This window comes from Petaurus breviceps, unplaced genomic scaffold, assembly GCF_028583685.1.
Source record: "Petaurus breviceps papuanus isolate PSGF00001 unplaced genomic scaffold, PetGlider_PUasm1.0 90775, whole genome shotgun sequence".
In the NCBI taxonomy this organism is placed as follows: domain Eukaryota; kingdom Metazoa; phylum Chordata; class Mammalia; order Diprotodontia; family Petauridae; genus Petaurus; species Petaurus breviceps.
The window spans coordinates 4,583,254-4,608,978 of record NW_027187342.1 but is presented as its reverse complement, the minus strand read 5'-3'; the positions used below and the strand labels follow the sequence as shown (position 1 = coordinate 4,608,978).

The 25,725-nt window shown below is 38.9% G+C and overlaps 1 protein-coding gene across 2 annotated transcripts; it reads right to left on the bottom strand.

Moving 5' to 3' along the window:
• Positions 1–974: 974 nt before the first annotated feature.
• CNRIP1 (cannabinoid receptor interacting protein 1) lies at positions 975–15,608 on the bottom strand. Of its 2 annotated transcripts, none has more exons than XM_069068929.1 (3): positions 15,097–15,608; positions 11,739–11,889; positions 975–2,104 (listed from the first exon to the last, which is right to left on the bottom strand). In XM_069068929.1, the coding sequence occupies exons 1-3, from the start codon at positions 15,183–15,185 to the stop codon at positions 1,940–1,942; spliced, it is 405 nt and encodes a 134-aa protein (XP_068925030.1). In that variant the 5' UTR covers positions 15,186–15,608; the 3' UTR covers positions 975–1,939. The 2 variants fall into 2 exon arrangements, with proteins under 2 accessions (XP_068925030.1, XP_068925029.1); XM_069068928.1 differs by having other exon boundaries at positions 15,065–15,598.
• Between the last annotated feature and the right edge of the window lie 10,117 nt (positions 15,609–25,725).

The following is a 25,725-nucleotide window of genomic DNA, read 5'->3' as shown; positions in this document are numbered from 1 at the left end:
TGTATTTCTGCCACTTAGCTTAGTGCTTTGCAACATAGTAGGTACCTGATAAATGCTTTTTAAGTTTAATTGAATTATAGCTTATATCTAGGTTTCCATAAATGTGGGTAATAATGTCTCCAGCTTTTGTATAAGCATTTAAGGTGGCAAATGCATACTGGATGTAGACCAGATTTTTTTAATTTCACCACTCAGAAAATGAATATGATGCTAAAGATTCATAGGAGTCCATAAAAGCAAGCATAGAAAACTCGTAGAAGATTTGTAGTTACCTAGAAGCAATTAATGCAAGTCTTTCTTCTTGTGAATCCCACTTTTCCACAGTCAAAAGTCAAGTCAGTCAAGCTTCACACCATCCCATAACTCTTCTCAGAAGGGAACTGAGCTTAGAGTTATCAACGGGGGCATCACCCTGAGATTCTAGTGACTCTTTCCTAAAGGGTCCTAAACAATCCCCTCCTGTTCAGCCCCAGAGCCACACTTAGAGTTTGGATTCTGCATCTTCTCCTGCCCCTTACCCAATATATATTTTTTTGTTTTGAAGCTGCTAGACAGGTAGACCCTTTCTGGTTGGACCTTAACTATCAGAATAGCTTCCTATAAGAGTTGGGAACAAAACCAGGAGCTTTTTGTTGCCCTATGTTATGGATTTAGTTCCTTACTCACCATCTACTGATTTCTGAGCTAGAGAGGCCACATGGATTAATTTTCTTCCAAGGAGTTGTAGGGAATTGACTATTTAGGGTATTAACATATGTTCACTTTCACTAATGGGCAGAAGAGCATGTAGGATTTGGAAGATGTGGTTCAGAGCACTCCTGGTTAGAGGTTGGGGTAATAATTGGCCTCTTAGGTCCAGATTGTATGTCTGCACCCTGGAACACAAGTGAATGGGTTGGAGCTTAAGTAAGTAGTGACAAAGTCACATCTGTTTTACCAAAAGGGTGATTAAATCAAGAGAGCAAATTAGGGTATGCTTTTCAATTCCTTTATTAGAAAGATCAAAAGTTGATTACAATTCCATACATAGTTTTACAAAGTTCACATGAGGGAGGAATAAAGTGATACTATTAATATGTAGGTCTCAACCACGTATGCAAAGTAACCAGTATTTCTTAAATAAAGGGGCAATATGACAATTCAGGTAAACTGTCTTGCAGAAAGCAGAGTTCTAACAATCCCTTAGGGCCTACACTAGTACCTTGAGTTTGATTAGATTTTAGTTCCTTATAGGAGCCTAGGTATAGAGCTAGACTACCTCTGAGGTCCCTTCCATTTCAGCCCTCTTATTTTACATATATGAAAAAACAAAGGTAAAAATGCTATCTCTCTGCAAGCTCACTTCCACAAAGCCAAGTTACAAATAAGGAACTCTGCCTCGCAAACCACATTAGTTATTGCTCATCATAGTTCATATCTTTTCAAAGAGCCTGCTTTGAAAAATCACTCTAGAGTCTGAAACAGCAAAGGATACACGTCACAAAATTCCACATGGCAGATGGGGTCCATATACATTTTTTTTTTTACAACATTGAACAAAAAGGAAGAAGTCATTCAACTTGGAAACAAGCAGCACAACGGTCCACAGAACCACTTAAGTACACAACATCTAACTTGCATTTTTGCTTGGCTATTGCCAGAGGTGGTCAACAGTGTGACCAAGTACTTTGGGTGCAAGTACACAAACACAAAATATAGAAAGGTGTTGTTTTGTGATGTTGCATTATGATCTGCAACATGGTGGGGGTGGGGAGAGGGGATTGCATCAGAGGAGGATTATACCTCCAAAAAGTTTGGGACTCATATGTTAACCTGTACCCAATGGGAGAGAGCAGCAGTCCAAGTGTGCCTTAGTTAAGGCTTGTGCTGGTTGTGGGTTTGATTTTTTTAAAGGTAGATTTCTGGAGAGATTGTCCAGCTATATCAGACAGGCTCATGTTCATAAGAATGATTCCTTGTTCACCCACATCAAGCTGCGTGTCTCATTGGGCTTGCATTCATACTCAATGACAGAGAAGGGGCTTCCCCATTGGCAATGATCCCGTTTGTGGTAATTGTAGAACTTCACTTGCCACACAGTTTCAAAGGTCCCAATATCGGCGAACTGGGGGAAGAGAGAACATAGCCAATAAGAACCACATTCTACTGCTATCAGCAGATAGCATTTGTTTTGAACAGCAAGGTTCTAAACAGTGAGACTTAACTTTTGCTATGCTACCTTTCATCTAATCTGTCTTCATCTTGTTTGTAAATAGTTATTTTCATGTTGTTTCTCCCATTAGAATGTGAGCACCTTGAGGCCAGACAGTACTTTTACCCACCCCTTTTTTTAGATCCCTAGTGTTCAGCCCAGTGACTAGCACATAATAAGTACTTCATAAAGAACATAATAAATGCTTAATAAAGTTGTCTGTTACGTAGAAGTATGGTAAGGTCTTCTTCACTTTGTGCAAAGATAGATTTCTGATACATAGTGTGATAGATGCAGAGAAGTGAGCAACCACAGAGAGTCCAAAATCCCTCTTTTACAGATGAGGAAACTAAGGCCCAGAGAGGGGAAGTGATTTGCCTAAGGCTACATAGGTAGTAAGTGACAAAGTCAGAATTTGAACCCAGATTCTCTGACTCCAAAGCCAGCACTTTTCCCATTGTACCTTTCTGACTCCTTATAAATCAAAGTTTAGTAAAATCAAATAATTTTCATTATATCAGGATACTTATTCTTTCAAAAGACCCCATGGCAATTCCATTAAAAAACTAATAATCATCTACTAATATAGCAATTTTTAAGGATTGCAAAATTAATAACAAAAACAATAGAGGGCAAAATCTTGCTCCAAATACTTAGCCTTTAAATAGACAGAATTAAGCAATTTATCAAACAAATGGAAAACTGTTTCCATAGACATGAAAATATAATGTTACTAATTTATCTTACTCTTATCTTATCTAACTGTTATCTATTTTAAAATTCTAGAGCTATCTATAAGGATCAGAATTTTAGAAGTGAAATTGTGCATGATATAGCCTTTGCTTGCCTGACTGTTGGCTCAAGGACACATTAAAAACATCAAAGGAAAACGTTAGAGATCCTATTCTAATTTCCTGGCATCTCTGAACTTTTGCAAGCCAGGAATACATTAAGGTTTCCCAGGTAAATCTAAATCCTGAGATTCATTAAAACTATTTGAGAGGTTTCTTGGGAGAAGTTGTAATGGCGGATAAGCACATTGAGCAAAACCATTCATTTTGCTAAGTTGGTCCAACAATATGTACAGTTGATGGATATGAAGAACCACTAACATTGGTCAAAATCAATATACTGGATACTAAGGGAATACCCATCCACTGGGGAGTGAATGAACAAATGATGTTATATAACTGTAATGGCATACTATTTTGCCATAAGAAATGCAAGCTTCTTGAGGGCAGGGACTGTTTTCATTTCCCAGCACTTGGGACAATGCCTGGCACTTAATAAATTTGTGTTGACTCTATCAAAGACGTGGGCATGAAGGGGTTTTTATTTGTAATAAGTATCCACAGAAAGGAGATCATAAATACATTTAAATATCATATGTTTACATACCTGGAACATACAATCATAAACAAAAAAAAAGTTCATAAATACATTTAAGTATCTAGGAAAAGTCATTAAAGAACCCCCTAATTTATATAGGCTACTCCAAGGTTTATTTTGCAGAGGGTTTGTTAACAGATTTGTTAATAAGAGCATTGAGAAACATTGTACCACACAATTAACCAAATATTTGAGTGCTTAACACATGTTTGCAACTGCGATGGATACAAAACAAGAACTAAGATACTATGCCTGCCTCAAGGAGCTTACACTATCCCTCCATAAAGGTAACCACATGCACTTCTGAGGCAAGTAGACAGAGTTGTCCTATGTGGGATTCACTCCTGTTCTTTCAGTTCAGTAGCTTAGAAGAGTATAGGATACCCCACAGCCCACTCAGCAGATGCTTGGGTGCCTGATGGGTTAGACTGACCCAGCTACAGTTCTCCTTATGCTATTTCAAGACTTTGACATAAAGCACCAAGATCCTTGTCCTTATTTTATCCTCGACCCTCTCCCAATGTGGGGGTGGGGAGTAATAACTTGGCAAGATTTGTAACTAGCCAGGAGAAAGAGGAAGGAGGGCAGTTAGAGCTCTAAGATATTGCTGCTGCTAAAGAAGGAGGGATATCCAAAGCTCTCCAAACATTTTCCCAGGAGGCTTAAAACTATACCCTCTACCATTGCTCCCACCCTAGCTATAAGCCGTCTAATGAACTTTGGAATCAAGATTTTTTTTCTTTGTGAAATGTATTTTCCTTATGATTCCTAGATTTGATTAGAAGCAGTAAATAGAATTGTTTAAGTTCACAAAATGCCCATGCCAGGTATGTAAACAGAGCCATCCTCCCATTATATTGTCATGACTATGGAAAAACACTTAAAACAACACAGGAATAAGCTAATCCTAGAGTTGGGGATGGGGGGAGAAACGAACACATCTCACCATGCCTATGGCCTATATGTCCATTCACATTTAGAATTGTTTATTCATAAGCAATATTATGCATTTGTTACTGAAAATTTCATCCAGACATTCCACCAAAGAGTTTCAGGGAGGAACCCCTTATATATGACTTACTTGGGTCTTCAGGGAAGGTATATAGTAAAAAAATTCACTGGACTAGCAACCAGAAGTTCCAGTTCTGGCTCCACCTTTAATTAGATTAATTGCACTAGGCAAATTATTTAACCTCTGGATCTCAGTTTCCTTACCTGTAAATGGGTGTAATACCTGCCTCATCTACTTTACAGAGCTGTTGAGGGGATAAAATGAAAAAAGCAACATAAAAAGCTCTTGAAAAGTATAAAGGGCTAGGTAACTGTTGTTGCTGTTCAGTCATTTCAGTTGTGTCCAACCCTGCATGACCACATATGGGGTTTTCTTGGTGGAGATATTGGAATGGTTTGTCATTTCCTTTCAGATGAGGAAATGAGGCAAACAGGAATAAATGACTTGCCCAAGGTCACTCACCTAGTAAGTGTCTGCGACTGGATTGCAGGCCCAGCATTCTATCCACTGTACAAGCTAGCTGCCCTGATGTTTTTGTAAGGCACTATTATTTCATATCCCTTTTACTTTCTACCTGGGACTGCTTGAGAGGTACTTGTCTCCACAATATTCATAGTTTAATCCATTAGAAAGATTTTGTTTGTTTGTTTTGGATCGAACATGATTTAATTGGAACTCCAGGTGGAGAGTTGCCTTAAGCATTGAGAAATTAGGTAGCATGCTAAGTGTTACATAACTAGTATGTGTCAGGCATTAGAACTCAAACCCAGGTCTTGCTGATTCTGATACCAGTTCTCTATTCATTACCTCTCTTAGAGAAATTATAATGCAGATACCAAAGGGACCAGAATTAAATGTAAGCTTCAAATCTCAGGAAAAAAGCCACATGCATTCTCAAGCAATACTTAGTTTTACACCACATTCCCCTACCCTAATGTGTCCCCCTATCCTAATCCAAGCAGCTGTTCCTTGAAACAAAGATTAAAAAAGAGAAAAATTTTTTTTTAGTAAAATCATCATTTTAGATGAATATGACAATATATGCAATATTTCATACTCAATCTCCATTGCTGCAAATAAAGGAAGGAGGTGCATTTTCTTGGTTCTCTCAAGATCCAAGTTTGGTTTATAATGATCAATTACAACTTATAGTTTAATTTACATTACTGTACTCATGTGTTTATTGTTTTCTGGTCCTGTTTAGTTCACCCTGCATCAGTTCATATAAGTCTTCCCCTGTTTCTCTGAATTCTTCATATTCAATGATTTTTATGGTGCAGCAATATTTTATAAAGTTTACTACTACAATTCGTTTATCCATTCCCCAATAGATAGGCACCTTTGTTTCTAGTTCTTTTCTGCCACAAAAGTGCTGGTAGAATTATTTTGGGGTACCTCGTATCTTTCTGTCTTTAACCCCTTTGACATATTTTTAGCAGGTCAGTCTCTGAGTCAGAGTATGAACATTTTTTGTTTTTGTTTTTTTGCCTTTTGGAGGACAATTGGGGTTAAGTATCTTGCCCAAGGTTACATGGCTAGTTTTTTTTTTGTGTGTGTGGGTGTTAAGTGTCTGAGGCCAGAACCGAATTCAGGTCCTCCTGACTTCGGGGCTGGCATTCTATTCACTGTACCACCTAGCCGCCCTGAGTATGAACATTTTTGTTACTAAAAAAAACCCCAAACCCAAACATAATGTCAAATTGCTTTCTAGAATGGTGGGTCCAATTTATAGTTCCACCATAGGAATGAATATTTAGACATGACTTAGAATTTATGACCATTTCAGGAGACTTTATATACTATGAACAGCAAAATGATCAACATGAAAACACAAAGTTGCCAGAATTTTGTTGGTACAGTCAACTCTCTATTAACCTATAATAAGATACAGAGTGGTTTGCCATTTCCTTCTCCAGCTCATTCTATAGATAAAGGACTGGGCAAAAAGGATTAAGTGACTTACCCAGGGTCACACAGCTAGTAAGTGTCATGACTACTAGGAAGAGGGGTTTAGGATTTGTATTTTTAAAAGTCCAGATCCTGCTTCAAATAATATTTATAATTCAAGGTCAAAGTGCCAAGTAGCTTGCTTTGATCATGAACTGCTCAGCCTTCTTGTTCAGGAATAGTGTGTGTGTGTATATGTACACACATATATAGACACACTCATATGTATATGTACATATAAGCACACACACACATATATATGCATATGTATATATATATATATATGTGGAAGGGGAAAGAACTTAATCTGTACCAGAGTATGCCAATTAATCTCCTTTTAATGATGGATATTGCTAGTTATTATGTACTGTCACTTAAGAGACCAGCCTAACATTTCATATAGGAAGAACAAGGTGGATGAATTATGCTGGTTTCCTTGACTATGACATGTAGTTATATGGAAGTCACTGAAATTGGATTATGAGTTTGGTTCATAAGAGGAAGAGAGCAGGCCAGCTTATTTTTGGGAAACTGTATAGCAATTTCAATTTTCCCAAGGTTCTAATTTTTTGATTCTGAACCTAACAAAAGTCAAATAAAATGGGCATTTCCATGTACATAGAACAGAAAAAGCACATGAAACATACATCTCTATAATGTATAGTTTTACTCTCTTTTAAAGTATATAATAAATTTGATACATAGCTTTCAAAGCTATGCCTGCTTATCTGTGTTTCTTTCTCTTCATATATTCTATGTTAAAAAAAAAAAACCTCAATGACTCTCTTCTCTCTTGAACACTATTATTTTTGAAGAATCAAAATTTTGGATGACCCAAAAGATAATGAAGTCTATTTTGGGTGAGGTCTAGACCGGTAATTTCATTGGTATAGGTAATTCCTAATGAGGAAAGTCCCTTTACTAATGTAGGTAGCTGTTCTGCAACTTCTAATTTTAGAGAACTGCTACAAAGCACTGAGAGGTTATGTGAATCACAGAGAGCTACACAGTCAATATGTGAAACAGACAGGATGTGATTCCAGACCATCCTATCTCAGAATTCTGCCTCTTTTCCCACCCTGTGACATTGTTGCTCAGAAAGATAAATGCCAAGTATTATAAGTTTTAGGATATTGGCAATAATGTCTTGTGTAAGGGGCATAAAAGACACTATTCAACAATGTGTAAGACTGTGAAAGGAGGGCTATTTTTATAGTGTTAGCAAGGGATAACAGATGCACAACTTAAGTGCTACATTGACACAAACAAAATATTATGAGACTTAACCCTGTGAATAGGTCCTTTACAAAGCTATGTGGTGCTGGGTCTGAAGTTGGGAAGATCTGAGTTCAAATTTTACCTCAGACACATGCCAGCTCTATGACCCTGGAGAAGTGATTTAACCTCTGTCTGCCTCAGTTTCCTCAACTGTAAAATGGAGATAATAATAGCACCTACCTATTGTTGTGTGGCTCAAATGAGATAATATTTATTAACAGTGCCTAGCACACGAGTAGGAACTTAATAAGTGTTTTTTTCCTCTCTCCTTCTGCTAAGCATTTGTGTAATAATGCTGCTTCCCCAGGAAGTGGAATAATTCATTTCCCTTTAAATTACCACAAGATACCCCAAAATTCCTTGGCCTCCTGAAATTTCTACTAAAAGTTTCAGATATTTCTGTAATATAACCAATAGCACACCTTTAGCTTGTAACAAGCACATATCTTACTGGGTTCTATGACTCATTTTGTCTCTGTAGCAGATGGACTCTTCCAGTTGTTTTTCTTGGACTTTAAAATGAGTGCTCTGTATACTGGCTCATCTTGTCAGGGAGGCGGCCTGGAATTATACTAAGTGGTTGGGAGAAACAGTCCTAAAATATTGCTTATGCCAGATAGTATACAAGGAGGTAGTAGAGATGATTGTAAAAATGTTGTTACGAAGATTATTATGGCTGCATATCATCAATTCATCTAACACCAATCACTTGTGTCAGATATCTATATCTATATATACTAGAATATAAAGCCCCAAAGGGGCTACAGTCATAATTAAGTGAGAGTTCCTTTTATGGAACTTAAGATCGAGAAGGTTCAAGGTGTTATGTGATGGGGTTGAGAAAGAATCAGGGAAGTTTTCCTGGAGGAGATGCCATCTGGCTTGGTTTTATAGACTATGTTAGATTTCAGCAGTTAGAGGTGGCTGGGGGAGGAGATTACAGATACAGGGAATAACATAACCTATTGCTCATCTTTAATTTTGAGGAGGACCAATGACATCATGGGTGATGTCTTGACTTGAGCATGAAGTGGATTTAACTGAGGCAGAGTTGCACACAGTTATCAGCCTTATTCTCTCTTCCAGAGTCATCAAAGTCCAGTGGCAAGACAAAAGTCAAAATGACTGGTAATGACCCAGGATGCTATGGATGACCTTGGCATTTCAATGTCTGACCAAGCTCTAAATGCTCCAAAGTACCTGCTTCTACCACCTTCATGAAACAAATTGTTCTCATCTGCCCATTCTTCCAGGGAAGTCTTCATGTGGTTGAAGTAGACCCCCTCCTAACTCACCTCTGATGGGATTGAAGCCTACGAATTATTCTCAACCTGGTTTAGCCCATCTACTGAGATGGTTTTGGGAGTTTGGTCGATGCACATGCTACAGCTTGTTGGAACCACAGGTGAGTTGAGTGCCAGGTGCACACCAAAAGTGGATGAGAAGCCTTGAAAAGGGCTCTGCAAGCCCTCACACCAGAGGTACCAGTCCTTCCTGAACACTCCATAAATAAGCAAAGGCCCTGAAGTGGAAGAGTTCCCTATGAGTGAGAGGATAGTAAGTTGTTTGGCTAGAGCACAACATATGTTGAAAGGAGCTGTACATTAGTTTGGAAAAAATAGGGTGGCACCTAGTTGTTGAGGGCTTTGAATACTAGGCTTATAAATTTGGAGTTTTGTTTCATAGGTAATAATGAGGCACTGAAGGATTTTGCACAGAAGAAAATATGATCTGAACTGTGCAAAGTGATAATATGGGAACAAAATGAAGATGTAGTGATGGTGGTGGGATGGGGAAGAGAATGGAAGCAGAGGAAGCCATTTAGAAGCTGCTGTCTTAGACTAGGCAGACGGTAAAAAAGGGCCTCTATTAACTAGGGGAGGACAATGATAATAGACAGAAAGAGATTTCAGAAAGCAAAGTTTACCAAAAGTAACATTAAAGCATTACCATTAGGTCGAATTTCAACTTCACACCAAGCAGCTAAATCTAAGTTAGCACTTTGACATGGGTGACTAAAATAGAAAGCTGATTACAGTAACACCAACACTTAGAGCTGCAAGATTTGAGAAGTTTGAGGTGTTTTATTTCGGTTTTGCTTCCATTTTATTGTGGGCATTGAAAGTCACTTTGAGGGAAATGGTCCTCAGATATGCATAGATAGGCTTTTTGGGTGGATTCCTTGATCCTTAATTAAAAGAAAAAATTTTCCATTGGCCTTCTTCCCTCTAGTCATTCTTTTTCAGTTTTAATTCTAGGTCTTCTGCGTTCACTAAGAAATTTAATAAGTCTCATTTTTCCTTCCTAACTCACTGTTCCCTTTTATCCAGCAAGGTTGACTTATGAATAACAGATGGTACCCTGAAAAACTGACATTCCTTTCCAAGGAAGCCCGAGTATCTTTCATTGCCTTCATTCTTCATACCACTTCCTCCAAGCCTGCCTAGCCTTTCAAAGGGAGCAAACCCAGGAATGTGTTGTTTGTTCATCATACACATGCAGTGTAACAGAAAGAACATGGGATCTGAAGTCAGATGGCATATGTTTAAATAGGGGGCCAGATATCTACTAGCTCTATGAATCTGGACAAACAGCCTCTCTGGGCCTCAATTTTCTCATCTGTGAAATGGACCTGAGTGGGCAATATTTTACCTTTAGATCTTGTTTCAAAGTTCTAAGAAAATAATCTTTTCTTCCAAAGACTAGATGTTTAATTTTAGGCTCCTTTTGCTTGAATCTCCCAGTCATCTGGATTACCCATGCAAGGGAGAAACTTAAAATGCCTTGTATCAAAATTTGGAACAGAATAAAGATGATTTTCTTTAGTAACTAGACAAGTTGTACCTAACATTAAATGGTTATTGCTAAGTTTCTCATTTTAAGTATCTAGAGAAATAATTATTGTTTAGTTGTGTCCGGCTCTATGACCCCATGTGGACTTTTCTTGGCAACAATACTAGAGTGGTTTGCCTTTTCCTTCTCCAGTGAACTAAAGTAAATAGAGGTTAAATGACTTGCTTAAGGGCATACAATTAGTGTGTGTCTGAGGTCAGGTTATAGTCAGGTCTTTCTGATTCCAGGTCCAGCATCTATCCACTGAGTCACCTTGTAACAGTAAATGGTTACTCTGAAGGTACCCACTAACATGAGGAATCAGAAGACCTGAGTTCTGGTTATGGTTACAATGGTAACAACTATTAATTAAGGATATAGTGATATATGTTTTATGCCTAAAATTGATTTGCTATCAGTAATTTATAAGCAAGTATGAATATCAATACAAATGAGGTCACTATGAGGTTGGCATAGTTTAGGGCATAGGGCCCTAGCCTTAGAATCAGGAAGTCTTGGGTTCAAATCTTGCCTTAGACACTTGCTTTGTGGACTTGATCAAGTCATCTCATCTCTTTGGGCCTCCTCAGATGTAAAATGAGGAGAAATGACTCAATGACTTCTTTCCAGTTCTAAAATTTGGATCTTATGTGTGTACTCATAAATACTTAATTTAAAGACAGGCTTTTTTGGACCAACTAACAGGGTTAGTCTTGACATAGGTGAATCAAAGCAGGTGAAAAGAAATACATTTCACTTGTCCTAAAGGAGGCAGACACCTTTTGGTTATACTTTTGATTATTTCCTTTGGCACCTACAGGAATCAGATTTGTACAAAGCCAAGTATCTTTCAGACGTACCCCTCCTGCTCAAATAATGGGGAATATATAGTCCTTAACCACTCCAACTCCTCTGCATTCCCATTCCCAGTGTATTTGGACTTTATATATGTTTCCCAGGAGAAATATACTAGTGATTCTATTTCATTTCCTCTCTTCTCCTTCCCTTCTTTCATATCTTCCCCTCTCCAACCCCTGTGCCCCAGAAAAAAAAAAACTCACACCACACACACAGCTCTACTAGACTTACAGGCATGGTGATCTGGATGGGTTGTCGCTCCCCACTTTTTGTTGGGGCCACGCCTTCTGTGTCATATATTCCTGTGTAAACAACTCGGTCCCCATCAGGCTCTTTGGATTTCAGCTCTAATGGGACAAGCACACCACCAATGGAGATGTCTCTGTAAAAGATGAGATAGAATCACATGCAGTAGGATATAGGTTCACCTCTTACACTGTGGAATGGAGCAGAATTCCCAGCTTGGAACTATGTCAAAACAGATTAGGCACGTACAGCAGTGATAAGGGAAGGAAAATAGGAAAGAGAAAAGAACATTAGCCCAGATAGCATGATATTTGGGTTCTAGTCCAAAATTTACCACTATTACAAGTTGAATCAAGACATCTTACTTGACCTATTTGAGCCTCAGTTTCCTCATCCATAAAAATGAAGAGATTGTTTCAGATCAGAAGTTCTTAATCTGGGGTCCACGAGCTAGTTTAAAAAAAATCAATAACTATTTCAATATAATTTATTTCCTTTGTGATTTTATTCTTATTGAATGTTATGCATTTAGTGCATTTTATGCATTTAAATGCATTTTTATACATTTAAAATCATTATTCTAAGGGGTCATAGAACACAGCAGACTGCCTAAGGGATCAATGATACACACAAAAGTTCAGGACTAGAAGATTTCTAAGGTGCCATCCAGCTCTCATCTTATGATTTGTTGGATACCAACAGATCTACTTATCTCTAATTCCTTCCCTTCAGGCCTCTCACAGTAGTAGGAATTCCTTTAGGAATTGGAGGTCTTGTTAAAATGTAAGTTTTAGAAAAAAATGTGACCAAAAAGTTGCATTAGAGTACAACTACCTCTCTTCTTCAAGGAGGTGGGACACTTTGGGTAGTAAAAACTGCATATGGTATTCAGTTTGGTTGACTATCACCTTCCCCCTCCCCTTCTTTATTTTAAGTGAAGGCTTTCTAGCAAGTGGAGGGAAGAGGAATATATTGATAAGTATAGGTGATATAAACTTTTTTACTTTTTTTTAAAGCAATTGGGGTTAAGTAACTTGCTCAAGGTTACACGGCCAGTTATTATTTCTGGGTGTGGTGTTGAGTATCTGAGCCCGGATTTGATCCAGGTCATCCCGACACTGGAGCCGATGCTCTTACTCGCTGAGCCACCTGGCCGCCCCTAAGCAATTGGGGTTAAGTAACTTGCTCAAGGTTACACGACCAGGTGTTTCTGGGTGGGTGCTAAGTGTCTGAGCCCGGGATTCTATCTCCAGGTGTTCTCAACACTGGAGCCGGTGCTCTTACTCGCTGTGCTACCTGGCCGCCCCAATATAAACTTTTTTAATGCAAGGGTTAACTACTGGGGCAACATATCATTGTTACAGCACAAAAAGGGTCACAAAGCACTTCGAGAATTTAGAGTTCATGAGACCTTAGAGAGCTAGTCCAACTTTACTTCCTGTAGCAGCTAGGTGACACAGTAGAAGGAGTGCTGGACCTGAATTCAGGAAGATCTGTTCAAAGGTGTTCTCAGCGACCAAATCATTCTCATTATTATAAATACCCAAATTAACTGCAAAGGACTTATGAAGGAAGGCACTTTATGCGTCCAGAGAAAGAACTGATAAATAGAAATATGTATAGAATGATTTTAAATATACACACACATTTGTATCTAATGGCAGCCATCTTTAAGGTGGGGGAGGGAGAAAAAAGATAAAAAATACATTTACATGATTATTTTATATTTAAAATTAATAGCAAGTTTTACATACTAAAGTTGTAGTTTCATGTGCAATCATCTTTTAAAAAAATTCTACTATGTTATGAAAATGCTCATTTTATTTCATAAATTAAAAATAAAATATAAAAAAATAAATATAGTCACAGATAGTATGTGAGTCTGGGTAAGTCATTTAACCTGTCTGCTTCAGTTCCCTCAACTGTAAAATGCTTCCTCAACTGTAAAACATCACAGGAATGTTGTAAGGATCAAATGAGATAAAGTGCTTTGTAAACCTTAGAGATCTTTATAAATGCTAGCTATTATTATTATTAATGAGGTTTAGAGAGGTGAAAAAGGACAGAAGACAGTTATGTTTTAGGTGGGAGAGAGAAGGAGAAGCAGAAAGGAAAACTAAAGGTCTACAACATACTTGGACAGTTTATTAGATGTTTTCAACCACAAGGATTTGCAGATGATAGAATCAGGGCACCTGAGGCATCTGCCTCAGCCAGTTCTTTGGTCAGTTCTACAAAGGATCCTCAGCCAAAGAAAGGTCCTGGATCCCTTGCACACAAGACTATCTTAGTACTCTGAAGTCTAGTTTTTCACCAGCCCACTTGGACCAAAAAGGCCTTTCTCTTACCATTGTGGAGCTCCAGGACTTCCTCCCAATGGAAAGGGAAGAGCCACACCTCTTTGCCCAACACTATCATCCCAACCAGAAGCCTGTCATCCCAACCAGAAGCCTCTGAAAAGGATTATCATGTGGCTGTGGCGAAGGGATTATGGGGAAACAGGAACACAGGCACAATAGGCATACATTGAAGTTGAGTCTTATTAGGATGGCGGGCTGGAGTCCCAAGGGTTTACATGGATATTACCAGGATGAAAACAAGAACTCAGAAGATAAAGGGAAATAAACAAAAACAATAGGTTGAGGCCTGAGCTAGAGTGAGCTTTGGCTGTGCTGGAGGAGGGGCCTTTGGCGTGTTTCTTATCTCCCAGAATGAGGGCTCCTTCCTAGTCTTAGTCATCATCTCCCTCCATTTCATCCCCAACAGTGGGGTATGAGATGACATGCTGCAGGGAGCCGGGGAACTTTGGAACCTCACGGCCTCCCTCCCCCACCTCTTAATAATCTTTCTTTAGCCTCGATGAGCACCATAGGACCGGAATGTTGCAGCAAACACCTCTTCCCCAGGTTACTCAGACAACGAGTTTTCTTCAGCTTGCTGATTACTCTTTCGGGACACAGTAGCACAGACACCGAGGGAAGAAGTGGGAAAAACTGGGTGGTGGGGCGAATGGGAAAGCTGTCTCGCTTTCAGGCTGCAGCAGATTTAGAGAAACCTGCTTCAGCTACAGCGACAATGGAGGGGGCAGAATTAGTAAAGAAAAGGCAATTAAGGAACAAAATGGGGAAAGGGGAGCTTTTTCTGCTAATTTCGAGGAAGGGGCGGGAGGCAAGAGGAGAGAGGATTCTGGAAAGATACTAGCTGCACTTGGAGTGGCAGAGATTTGAGCCGTACCCACCCATTCGCCCAGCTAGCCTTAGGCTTCACTGCCACTGCCCTCCCTTAGGTCTCTGGCCAGGGACGTGACTCACTTCACTTGGAGAGTGGTGGGCTTGATCTTCACCTCCACCTTGTAAGAGGACCCAGTGAGCAGCTTGATGGTCCGATTCTGACCGAAGCGTTGTCCGTCCACTTTGAAGAAGACTGGACCATCGTTAGGCTGGATCCGGAGAGCGATGGAGAGGCGCACGAGGCTCGGGAGGTCCCCCATGGCTGAGCACCAAGGCTTGGGGATGCTGGCGTGGGGGTGGGCGGGGGAGAGAGGTGGCTGCGGCCCAGGAGCAAGACCGCGGTGGGCGGAGAGGAAGCAGAGGGAGGGGAAGGAGAAGAGACTGCAACTAGCCAGCTAGGAGCCCGCGTTGGTCCTGGTTTTGAAGGTTCGCCTCGCCCAAAGCAGCGAGGAGGCCAATCCGACAGACCACCCCTGGACCAGATGTTTCTGCTCCATTCCACCAAGCCCCTCGACAGCGGCGGTCAGCGGACTGCAGAACGGGTCAAATGGCATCCAGGGCCGAGAGAGTTAATCCTGATTACCGCACCATAATCCCCTTCCTAGGAGGAGGGAGAAAAGGCAAGGCAAACTCCTCCCTCTTCCAAATAGCCTCCCGGGCTAGAGAGATAGAACTCTCCTCCTTCTTTTCCTCCTTTCCCCTCCCCCTAGCTTCCCTTCTTTCCCCTCCCCTTCTCCCCATCCTCTCCATCTTCCTGAGCAAAGGAAGGGGGATGTTGAGGCTTAAAAAAAATGTCTCCAAATGATTACGACTAATGGTCTCCGGAGAAGCTGAAGTACTCCTTGCTCAGGCACCACATTTTGTTTACACAGGAATCTGATTCCAACCTAGCCGGATTGCCTCATGAGAAAGAACATAAGATGGTTCAGAGTAAGGAATTGTTTGTTCCTATGTGTAGACGTGAGGCAGGAAACAGGAAGGAAACCTCTAGCTACAGATTTATGCTTGAGGAAAGATGGATGACTCCCCAAAGCTTCAGAACGATGGCTGAGGACTAGAGCAAGCTGTGAGGGCTTCAGCTAACAAAGATTACAATCTAGATGTTATTGGGAAAGGTACCTATGACCACAGAAAGCTTAGTTTAGCACATTAACTTCTGTCAGAATGGGATAATGATTACAACAAGACTTAAAATACTCATTTGTATGAATGGGGCTATATTTTTTCAAAAGGGGGTTGGGAGTTTTTTTTTAATCTATGTATACTCAGATTGACTTTGAGGCTTTTTGTAAGATGAGTATATAAATATGGTGATTAGATCATTCTTGATGTTTATTTAAATGCCGAAAAGAAGCAAATACCATATCTTTGTTATCTTAATGCTTTCTCATATTACAATATCCTGTATCTTGTTGCTGGCATTTTAGTTGAAGGTGTGATACATTCAAGAAAGTTCTTAATATTTTCTAAAAACAAAAATCAAGTAACATCAATTTGTGCATTTTCCCCTTTGATATATTATTAGCTCTGAGTGACACAAAATAATATAGCCATTTCCACATTTTTTGAGGATTAGCTATAAATTCTTCAGAAAGAATCCAAAATCTATCTGTGCCATGTAAGCGCAAAAAGAGGAATATGTAAAAGGTTTTAATTGTGTATCAATTGTACAACGGTAATGAAAAGTTTAACTTTTTTTTTTATCAAAATAGATTATTTTTTCTTGCTAGTGCATGTGAATTGAAGACATTATTCCAGAAGAAAAAGAAAATTCATATAGTTAAACTATTATTTGGCTTCCAATGACCAAAAAGCAAGCACCTGTTTCAGCACCATCCAGGTGGACAGTTACTAGAGAGTGTTACTTGCACCTGTGCAATAGTATCACTTGTGAGGTATGATTTATTACAGATTTAGATCTGGAAGTGACCTTAGAAGCCATCAAGTTCCATTCCTTTATTTCACAGATGAAAAAAAAATGAAACTCAGAGATGTTAACGGACTTGTCCAAGGTCACACAAATAATAAGCTGAATTGGAATTCCCTAAATTGGGAGCCAGTATTCTTTTTCTCTCCATCATGAATTGCTGCTTGTGGTAGGAGCAATAGCCTTATTCTTGTCTCTCTACAAGTTAGGATAGTATTTTTCTTAAAAGTTGTTGAGAATGTCCTCAAGACTTAGTTTGGGGGACTAAAGGCTTAAGCTATTGATATCACTTCTTGACTACATAAGTACAAAACAGCTATGAGGACTCCAGGCATGGCTTTGATGCTTTGATGGTGGATCACAATGGGCAAGTCAGACAAGGGAGTTTTGCTTAGCTGAATGGACTCAAGATATCTTCAATGTTTACCCTTGTTGATTATCTTCCTGCTATAGCTAAGTAAATTTCCTTTTGTTAATTGTTGAATAACCTATGAGTGTCTAATTTTGTTCTAATATTGAACCTAAACTACCAAGGGACTGGCCTGAGTTGGGTTTCAATCTCAACGCTGTAATTTCTTTAGACCTGCAGAAACCTCTAACTTCCTTAAAATATTTGGTTATTTATTTAAAGATTATAGTCTCATTTCACAAATAAGCTTTCACAAACAAACGTGAAAAGGTCCACTTGGCATTTATAATAAGGTTACAATCATATTAAATTAGATTCTCTGGTGATTAAGATACATATAGCCTGATATATCCTTTTCCACCTCCACTTATTCAGCTCCCACCTTATCCAAATTATTCCTATCCTTTTTTTTGCCTTTTGGAGGGCAATTGGGGTTAAGTAACTTGTGCAAGGTTACACTGCTATTTTTGTGTGTGTGGTGCTGTGTCTGAGGCCTGAACCAAACTTGGGTCCTCCTGACTCTGGGTAGGTGCTTTACTCACTGCGCCACCTAGCCACCCCTGTTCTTATCCTTTTTAAAGTTTCTTCAAATCCCAACTTCTCTATAAAGACTTCTAAGGCTACCCCAGCCCCAGTGATCTTTCCAATCTCTGAGTTCCCACAATAGTTTTCACACAATTGAAATGTCGTTTTATATTTTTACTTAATAGTTGTGCATTATTTTGTGTCTCCAATAATATTGCAACTATCATATTTCCCTTACAGCACTCATCAGTATGGGGGCACATAACTGGTACATATTCAACACATACCTGTTGGTTGATTGGTTATGCACTTTTTAGAAATTATTAGCTAATAATAATAATATATTTGGATTTGTTAGTTTCCTGAACAAGAAGTATATAAAATAGTACCCAAAGGATCTGCAAGAATAATGACAACATTCTAATTTACAATCAGGATCTGACCCATAAGTGAAGAGATTTGGACTATGTTTTATAAGCCTTAATAATACCTGGTTTGCCAGGGCTCTTTGCTATGTAATCCAAGACCAGATGAACCTTTTCAATAACCTCTGAATTTGTACAGAGATTTTTGCCAAGTCTATGACTTTCTGAGTAATAAAGAGGAAAAAAATATAGCCATGGAAAATCATTATCTGGATATTACTCTTATCTTCCTTTCCCCCCTGTGAGAGTAATATCATGTTTGTCTCTCTCTCTGTCTCTCTCTCTCTCTGGATACAGTAAAATAATATCCTATGACTATGGCTTAGCTACATGTTCTTTCAGGATTAATAAATTTGCTTGGCAAAATCAACATTACATTTACATTTTCTGTTCCTTAATATTTTCAGAAAATATTAACCTGGTAATTTTTTTAATACTGATAATTGGAGAATGACTAGATAAAAGAATGAAAAATAATAGAAAATTAAGTGACAGAGAGAAAATACAGGCTCAAACTAAAAATTCACCTAAAATATCAAGTACAGGGACTGGCAAGGAATACATACATTTCAATATTTTTAGAGTAGATGCTTAAATATTTGTTAAATTTATTGGTTTGACTCTAGAGAGATAATTTTTGAAAAAGCCAGCCCAGAAGAAAAGTTATGAGGAGAGGGAAACACTTCTTCTTCTTGTTTTTTTGGAAATTGACACTCATTAACAACAGAAAATCTGACCAGTTTTTTCCCCCTGGAAAATGACATTTGAGAATCTTCTTCCATATCTGTGCCTTTTTAATAATTCCACATGTGAGACACACGTGTTCCAAAGGCTGTAGTGAGTTTCTTACAATAATTGTCTATGTATAGGTTCCTAATTCACAGAATCACAGAATTTGAGAGTTAGAAGGGACCTCAGCAGGTATCCAGTCCATCCTATACACCAAAAGAATTACCCCTACAATATGTGCAACAAGTGGTTGAAAACCTCCAAGAGGGCAAACCCATCAATCTCTTGACACAAACTATTCCACTTTAGGGAGCCTGGATTATTTTTTAAATTATAAATCTAAATTTTTATTAAGATAAAACTGACAGCTTGGCATGAAGTTTAAATGCAATAAGTTTATCTTTAATCAAAATTTTCCCAGAAGCCCAAAAATTATTTTATTTATTATTTTTTAATATAATTAATGAATTTATTTTTAGTTTTCAATTTTAACTTCCATAAGATTTTGAGTTTTAAATTTTCTTCCCCTCTCTTTCCTCCCCCCTCCCCAAGATAGCATGCAATCTGATACAGGCTCTACTTATACATTCATATTAAATATATTTTCATATTAGTCATGACATCAAGAAGAATTAGAACTAATGGGAGGAACCATGAGAAAGAAGAAACAAAACAAAACAACAAAAGAAAAGGAGAGCAAATAATATGTTTCCATCTACATTCAGACTCTAAAACTTTTTCTGAATGCGGATAAAAAGTGCTTTAAAATTTTTTTTGATGATTATTTTTACAATGCAGTTCTAGCATGGACCTGCTATAGATGATGTTGAAAACTGGTAAATATCATGATTCATGGAATGAACAATCCAGGTATCAAGTAAATTCTCAGGATTTTTTTTTTTTAGAAAGTCAGTTTTAACTGTGTTTTTAAAAAAGTAAATCACTGCCCAAGGTAAAAGTTCAGGTTTTTTTTTCCCCTGGGTTATAAATCATTAAACCCCTGCACTGATCTGTTTAAATTTGTGCTCAGTGTTAGACTGACTACCCCAACAGTTTCAGAATTTTGAAAAACAGTAAAGCTCTAAGAGTTATAGAGGCCTTGTCTTCCTCCATTGTCCACATGTCATTGGTTGGATATACAAGCTGAGATTTTAAAACAACTCAGTTGAAAGAGATGAGATGTTTCTTCAACTTCAAGAATTAGTAACTTTAAATATGAGATGTTATAACCCCTCTGTATTTCTCCTCCCCTCTAGTTTCAATTCCTAAAACAATTCCCTCTCCAATGCTCCTGGAACAATTTTGAGGAACTAGCACTAAGTTCAGTCAGAGAATACTCTGGCTTATGAGTGTAAGAAAAAGCCCAAATATAGAGAGGTCTACCTGAAGACTTGAAGATTGCAGAGTCCCAAAGGGGACTGGAGAAGGCCAGAGATCTCTCACCTCTCACCAACTCTGCACTGCCCCAGAGGGCAGGGCATTCATCTCCATTAATAAAGAGAGTCTCATACAAATGGGTTTTGGGATAAGGATTACATTGATTATATATACAGCTTTATACAGTCTCTCATAGTCCTTATTTATGCTGTCAATGACAGTTTAAAAATATTAAGTTTCTGGATGTGGAACTAGATATATCAGATCATCTCCCCTTTCCCTGCCCCCATTACTTTTATTCCTTCTTCTACATATTTGAATGATACATCAGTCATAGCCAAAAACTAAACCCATGCTATCCCTTCCTCCCTTTCCTCTACAAATTCACAGTCTGAGGGACACAGTGACTGTCATAAATTAGATTGAGTTCTTGTCATCTTTCTTGTAATCATCATCAGAAGGGTAAGAATGCCACATCAATCTCTCCTCACAGGAGAAATCCAACTGGGGGCACTTGATGTTGGTTTTCTAGGCAAGGACTAGGTTCTCTCCATCAGAGTTTTTTCATTTCATCAGGAACATTAACTCCTCACTGGAATCTCTGACACCCATAAACCTTTCTGGCTCCAAACCTCAGGCAAAACATTGGGACTTATCTGACTCCATGTTTTTCTTTTCTTTTTGTTTGCTCTCCTTTAATTTGAATCAGATTTGTATTTATCTCTCTGAGTTTTGTCTGTCTCCTTTTTTAGTGATTGCAAAATTTAGCAATGAGGTCAAGGCAGTTCAGGTAATATTCTCCTTGTTTTCATGCAAGAAGCTTTTCTCCTTTGGGTTGTAGTTCATTTTGCCTTTCACCAACACCTGATAAAGGACTTTTTCCTCTTTGCAAGTTCCACCCTTTGCACCTTCTGCCCTGGGGCTTAACAGCACATGTCTAATTGCTTCTCCATGTCATAACCCTTCAAATACTTGAGGACAATTAGCATGAACCTCCTGAGTCTTATTTTCTTCAGTTTAAAAATGTCCAGTTTTTTCAACCAATCCTCATATGTTATACACTCAAGGCCTGTCCTGCTTGCACTCTGCTGGACCCTCTCCATTTATAAATGTCCCTCTTAGATTGTGGCTCCCAAAACTGAACACAAGACTGATGAAAGCATAGTAAAGAGACTGTCATCTCCTTTATAGGTCATCCTTTACCAAGTTGGATCACCTACCTTATTCAGAAATGGTTATAAATGACTTTTGGCTATTTCCCAAGATCAGTTTCATCAGGAAAAGATAAAGATCTAACACCACTGGAATATTCGAGTGGAGTTTCAACAGCAGTTTGAGCAATGGACCCATCATTATGTGAGTCAACAGTCTGTCTTTGATGGGGTAGGGAAACCCAGCACTGTTCAGTCAGGTCTAAACCTTTAGCACCACTGATGTGTCTTTGTCTGATCACATAAAATGTATGTCTCTCCCTTCAACAGGTATTTAATCCACAAATATTTAGCTTGAGACATGAGCCTTGGGGATAATTTAAAGGGTTTGTGAACCCAGGAGCTCTTTACCCATGGCTAGGGCCCACTGAGAGGGACTCAGTACCTATTTTAGGGGGATTTAAAACAGATGAGGATTCGTAAATGCCAACACAAGGAAATAACTAGGTCCTCAAACAAGAAAGCCTAGATGCTTTAAAAAAAATTCATTTGCTCTATGGTGGCCCATTGAGTACTATGAAATCAGTCCTCTATTCCTGTTCCAAATAGTCCTCCTGACCTAAAAGATAGACCTCTCTTAGTTCTGGCACATTGTAGAACAGAAATTGATAAGCCAGAGTTCATACCTGATCATCAGGCATGTGGTACAGTGGAAAGAAAGCTAGGTTTGGGACAGACAACTGGGGTTCAAATCTTGGCTCTGTCATCTAATACTTGAGTGACTTTGGGCAAGTCACTTAACCACTATGAGCTTTTATTTCCTCTTCTGTAAAATGAGGTGTTTGGACCAGATGAGTTCTAAGGTATCTTCCAACTCTCTATGACGTAGTCTTAGCCTCTGAAAGCACCAGGGCTGTTTAACCTGTGTTAGGAGTCAAAGAGGCTTGATCCAGGACTCAGATGATTACCTTGATATGTCGGGTGCCATTTGCCATGGGCTGCTCAGTGTCCAGCACTTAACATGATTTGGAGAGGTGAATAAGAAATGACCAGGCCATGTGGGTAGTTCAAGGAAGAACGATGAACTCCATTTATTGATTCTTAGGACAAGGTTTTTATAGAGCAATGAGACAAAGGAAGGGGACTCAAGTATTCATATCATTATCTTAGTCTGTCATATCCTGGAAGTTGCATGGCAGTAAGGCCTTTTGTTCTCTAGGTGCCAGAAAGTCTTAGGAAAAGTCAGGTAACTCCTTTCATATGCAGTCACATTACAAAGGATGCTTTTGAGAGCTGACTTCAAGGCCTGAAGCCAAAGCCACATCATCAAGTACATCCTGCACAGGAACTGAACACCTAAGAATTCAAATATTTTGGTTTTGAACAACTAAAGTCTTGGAGCAGAGCCCAATGGTCTCAGAGCTCAAACAACATCCTTTTAAATGTAACCCATATCAAAAGAACTCAGGAGCTAACTTAAAGTCGCTTCTCAAAGAGGTCTTTGATATTCGGGTCCACTGATATCAAGGTAATCATCTGAGTCCTGGATCAAGCCTCTTTGGCTCCCAACAAGCCTGGAGAAGGAAAGATGGTGGGAAGGACTTGGAAGCCACTTAGTATTTGAAGGACTATCTTGTGAAGAAGGTATTAGATTTGTTCTTCTTGGCCCCAGAGGACAGAACTTTAGGCAATAAGTATAAGTTTCAGAGGTAAATTTGGACTTGATAGAAGGAAAAACACTTCCTAACAATTAAATGTAGTCCAAAGTGAAATAGTTTGCCTCAGGAGCTGGTGGATTTTCTTGATTAGAGGTCTTCAAGCAATGCCTGGATGAGTATTTCACAGATCGGTTGTAAAAGACATTCTTTTTCAAGTATGGGTTGTGACCATTGAGGTCCATTCAACTCTGAAATTCTGTGATTCACTGATTCCCTGGTGGCCCAGAGGCTCATGTGTCCTATATAAAGCATGTTGTCTGTTTCTTATGTCCAGAATTAGATATCAGATCCCCATTTGGCTTTTAAAACCCTCCATTATCTCTCCCCTTTCTGCCTTTCCAATCTCTTTACTCCTTCACTGTTGATCCAATGACATTGGCCTCCTGGCTTTTCCTCACACTAGATACATCATCTCCTGACTCTGGGCATTTTCATTTATTGTTCCTTATGCCTGGCACTCTCTTTATCCTCATCTCTGCCTCCTGGTTTCCCTGGCTTCCTCAAGTTTCAACTAAAATCTGACCCATAGGAAACCTTTTCCTATCCTCCTTAATGCTAGTGCTTTCCCTCTGTTGATTATGTCCAATTTATCTCATATATACATGTGGACATGTATATATATGTGTGTGTATAAATGTACACATGTATTTAGATATAATATATATGTATTCTGTGTGTACATAGTTTTTTTGTATGTTGTCTTTCTCATTAGATTGTAAATTCCTTGAGAGCAGGGACTATCTTTTGCTTTTCTTTGTACCCCTACCTTTTCACAGTATCTGGCTCTGGCACATAGTAGACACCTAGTAAAATGCTTATTGACTTATTATATCCCCGATTTATGGGTGCCTGGAATTGTTTCTTTTTGTACGTTTACAACTTGCCCTGTGTTGCATGAGATGAGCTATACTTCTATAACCTAATTGTATAATCAGTTGTTATTCTGACTAGCTTATTTGTAGAATTGCAAGAGTATGCCCTCATTTGATTGACCCCTCCATTAGAGAAATATGATTAGGAAATACTCTAATGACTTTCTTAAATTTGTGCTGGTAACAGACTTTATTTTGTAATGCTAATGGCTGCCTCATTAAGGACTGTCATTTTTGCTAGTAGAAAATATAGAAGAGCCAGCAAATTTTGCTAACCCACTGGGTTCCTTCTCCTTTGACAGCGAGTTTATAAACTGGGCATCAAAGCTAGAGATGACTCCTTAATAGGGGCAGATTCTGAACTGACCTGTGACATTCAATACTTCATTCAGTAGCCATCCACTTGAACATTTAACTACTTTGCTGAAGAAGCCTAGCTCTTATCTGAAGTAGACACTGCATTCAGGAATCTTGGGGTCAGAGGTGACTGTCGGTCAAGTACATGTGTTCCGGTTTGGTATCCCTGCTAATAAACAGCCTTAATCAACCAAGTGGTGGGTGTGAACTTCCTCCTTGGCTCAAACCTACATCTTAAGCAAAAATTCCCACTGGACTGCCGTAGCTGATATAGTTAGCACTTTGCTGGCTCAGTAAGACTAGTACACCCTTGGCTGGTGGCCGGGGGTGGGGGGGGGAGAAGAGAAAGGAGGGGGGTGACAATCCCACACCTAAAGTTACTGCTGCTGGCAACTCAGAAGACTTGCAGGCTAAAATTTCCCCCAAGAGAGCAATGAGACTGATTCTAAATATAAATCAGGAGACATACAAGGCTAATGCTTCATTCGTATCTAGACCCATTTGGTGCTTAAATGAGGACATTTCCAATGAAATGACAGACCTTTAAAATAATTCTTCTAGTGTTGTTTTTTCTATATTCCTTTGCTCATCCTAAAAACCCAGGAGAAGATATCCTGTGGGACCGCTATTTTGGGGTGGTGGGTAGAGGAAAATGGGGAAAAAATTTGTAACTCAAAATCTGGCAGAAATGAATGATGTAAACCAGAAGCATTTGAAAAAAAAATACTTTCCTGGGCTGGCTATGGTTCTGGGTAAAAAAACAAACAAACCAGCAGAAGTTATCTAGGGTTGGAATCATCACTAAGTAATTCTTTAGGATGAAGAGAGATGGGTTGCTATTGGGTTATCTCCTCTTCTAAAAGACAAGGCCTGACATTCCAAAGGACATGAATGGAGAACCTCCCATATGTTGTTACTGTGCTGGGCTCCTATCTTCCAAGAAGGACTTTGAGGTGCAACAAAATTTTAGTCATATCTCCCTAAGGATAAGGAAGAAGCTATTATATGGTGGGTTTATGGCACCATAAAATAAACTTTCCCAAGTACAGTGCCTATTTCTTTTTTTTTTTTTAAGCAATCGGGGTTAAGTAACTTGCTCAAGGTTACATGGCCAGTTATTTCTGGTGTGGTGCTGAGTATCTGAGCCCAGATTTGATCCAGGTCATCCCAACACTGGAGCCGGTGCTCTTACTGGCTGAACCACCTGGCCACCCCTAAGCAATCGGGGCTAAGTAATTTGCTCAAAGTTACA

What these genes read in the sequence shown, in the direction of transcription:
- CNRIP1 (XM_069068928.1), bottom strand. Translation starts at nt 15,243, where the DNA reads ATGGGGGACCTCCCGAGCCTCGTGCGCCTCTCCATCGCTCTCCGGATC. An exon ending in CCCACCACTCTCCAAGTGAA is followed by an intron (nt 11,890 to 15,064) that starts GTGAGTCACGTC and finishes CATCTTTTACAG; the next exon opens with AGACATCTCCATTGGTGGTG. An exon ending in CCATCCAGATCACCATGCCT is followed by an intron (nt 2,105 to 11,738) that starts GTAAGTCTAGTA and finishes CTCTTCCCCCAG; the next exon opens with TTCGCCGATATTGGGACCTT.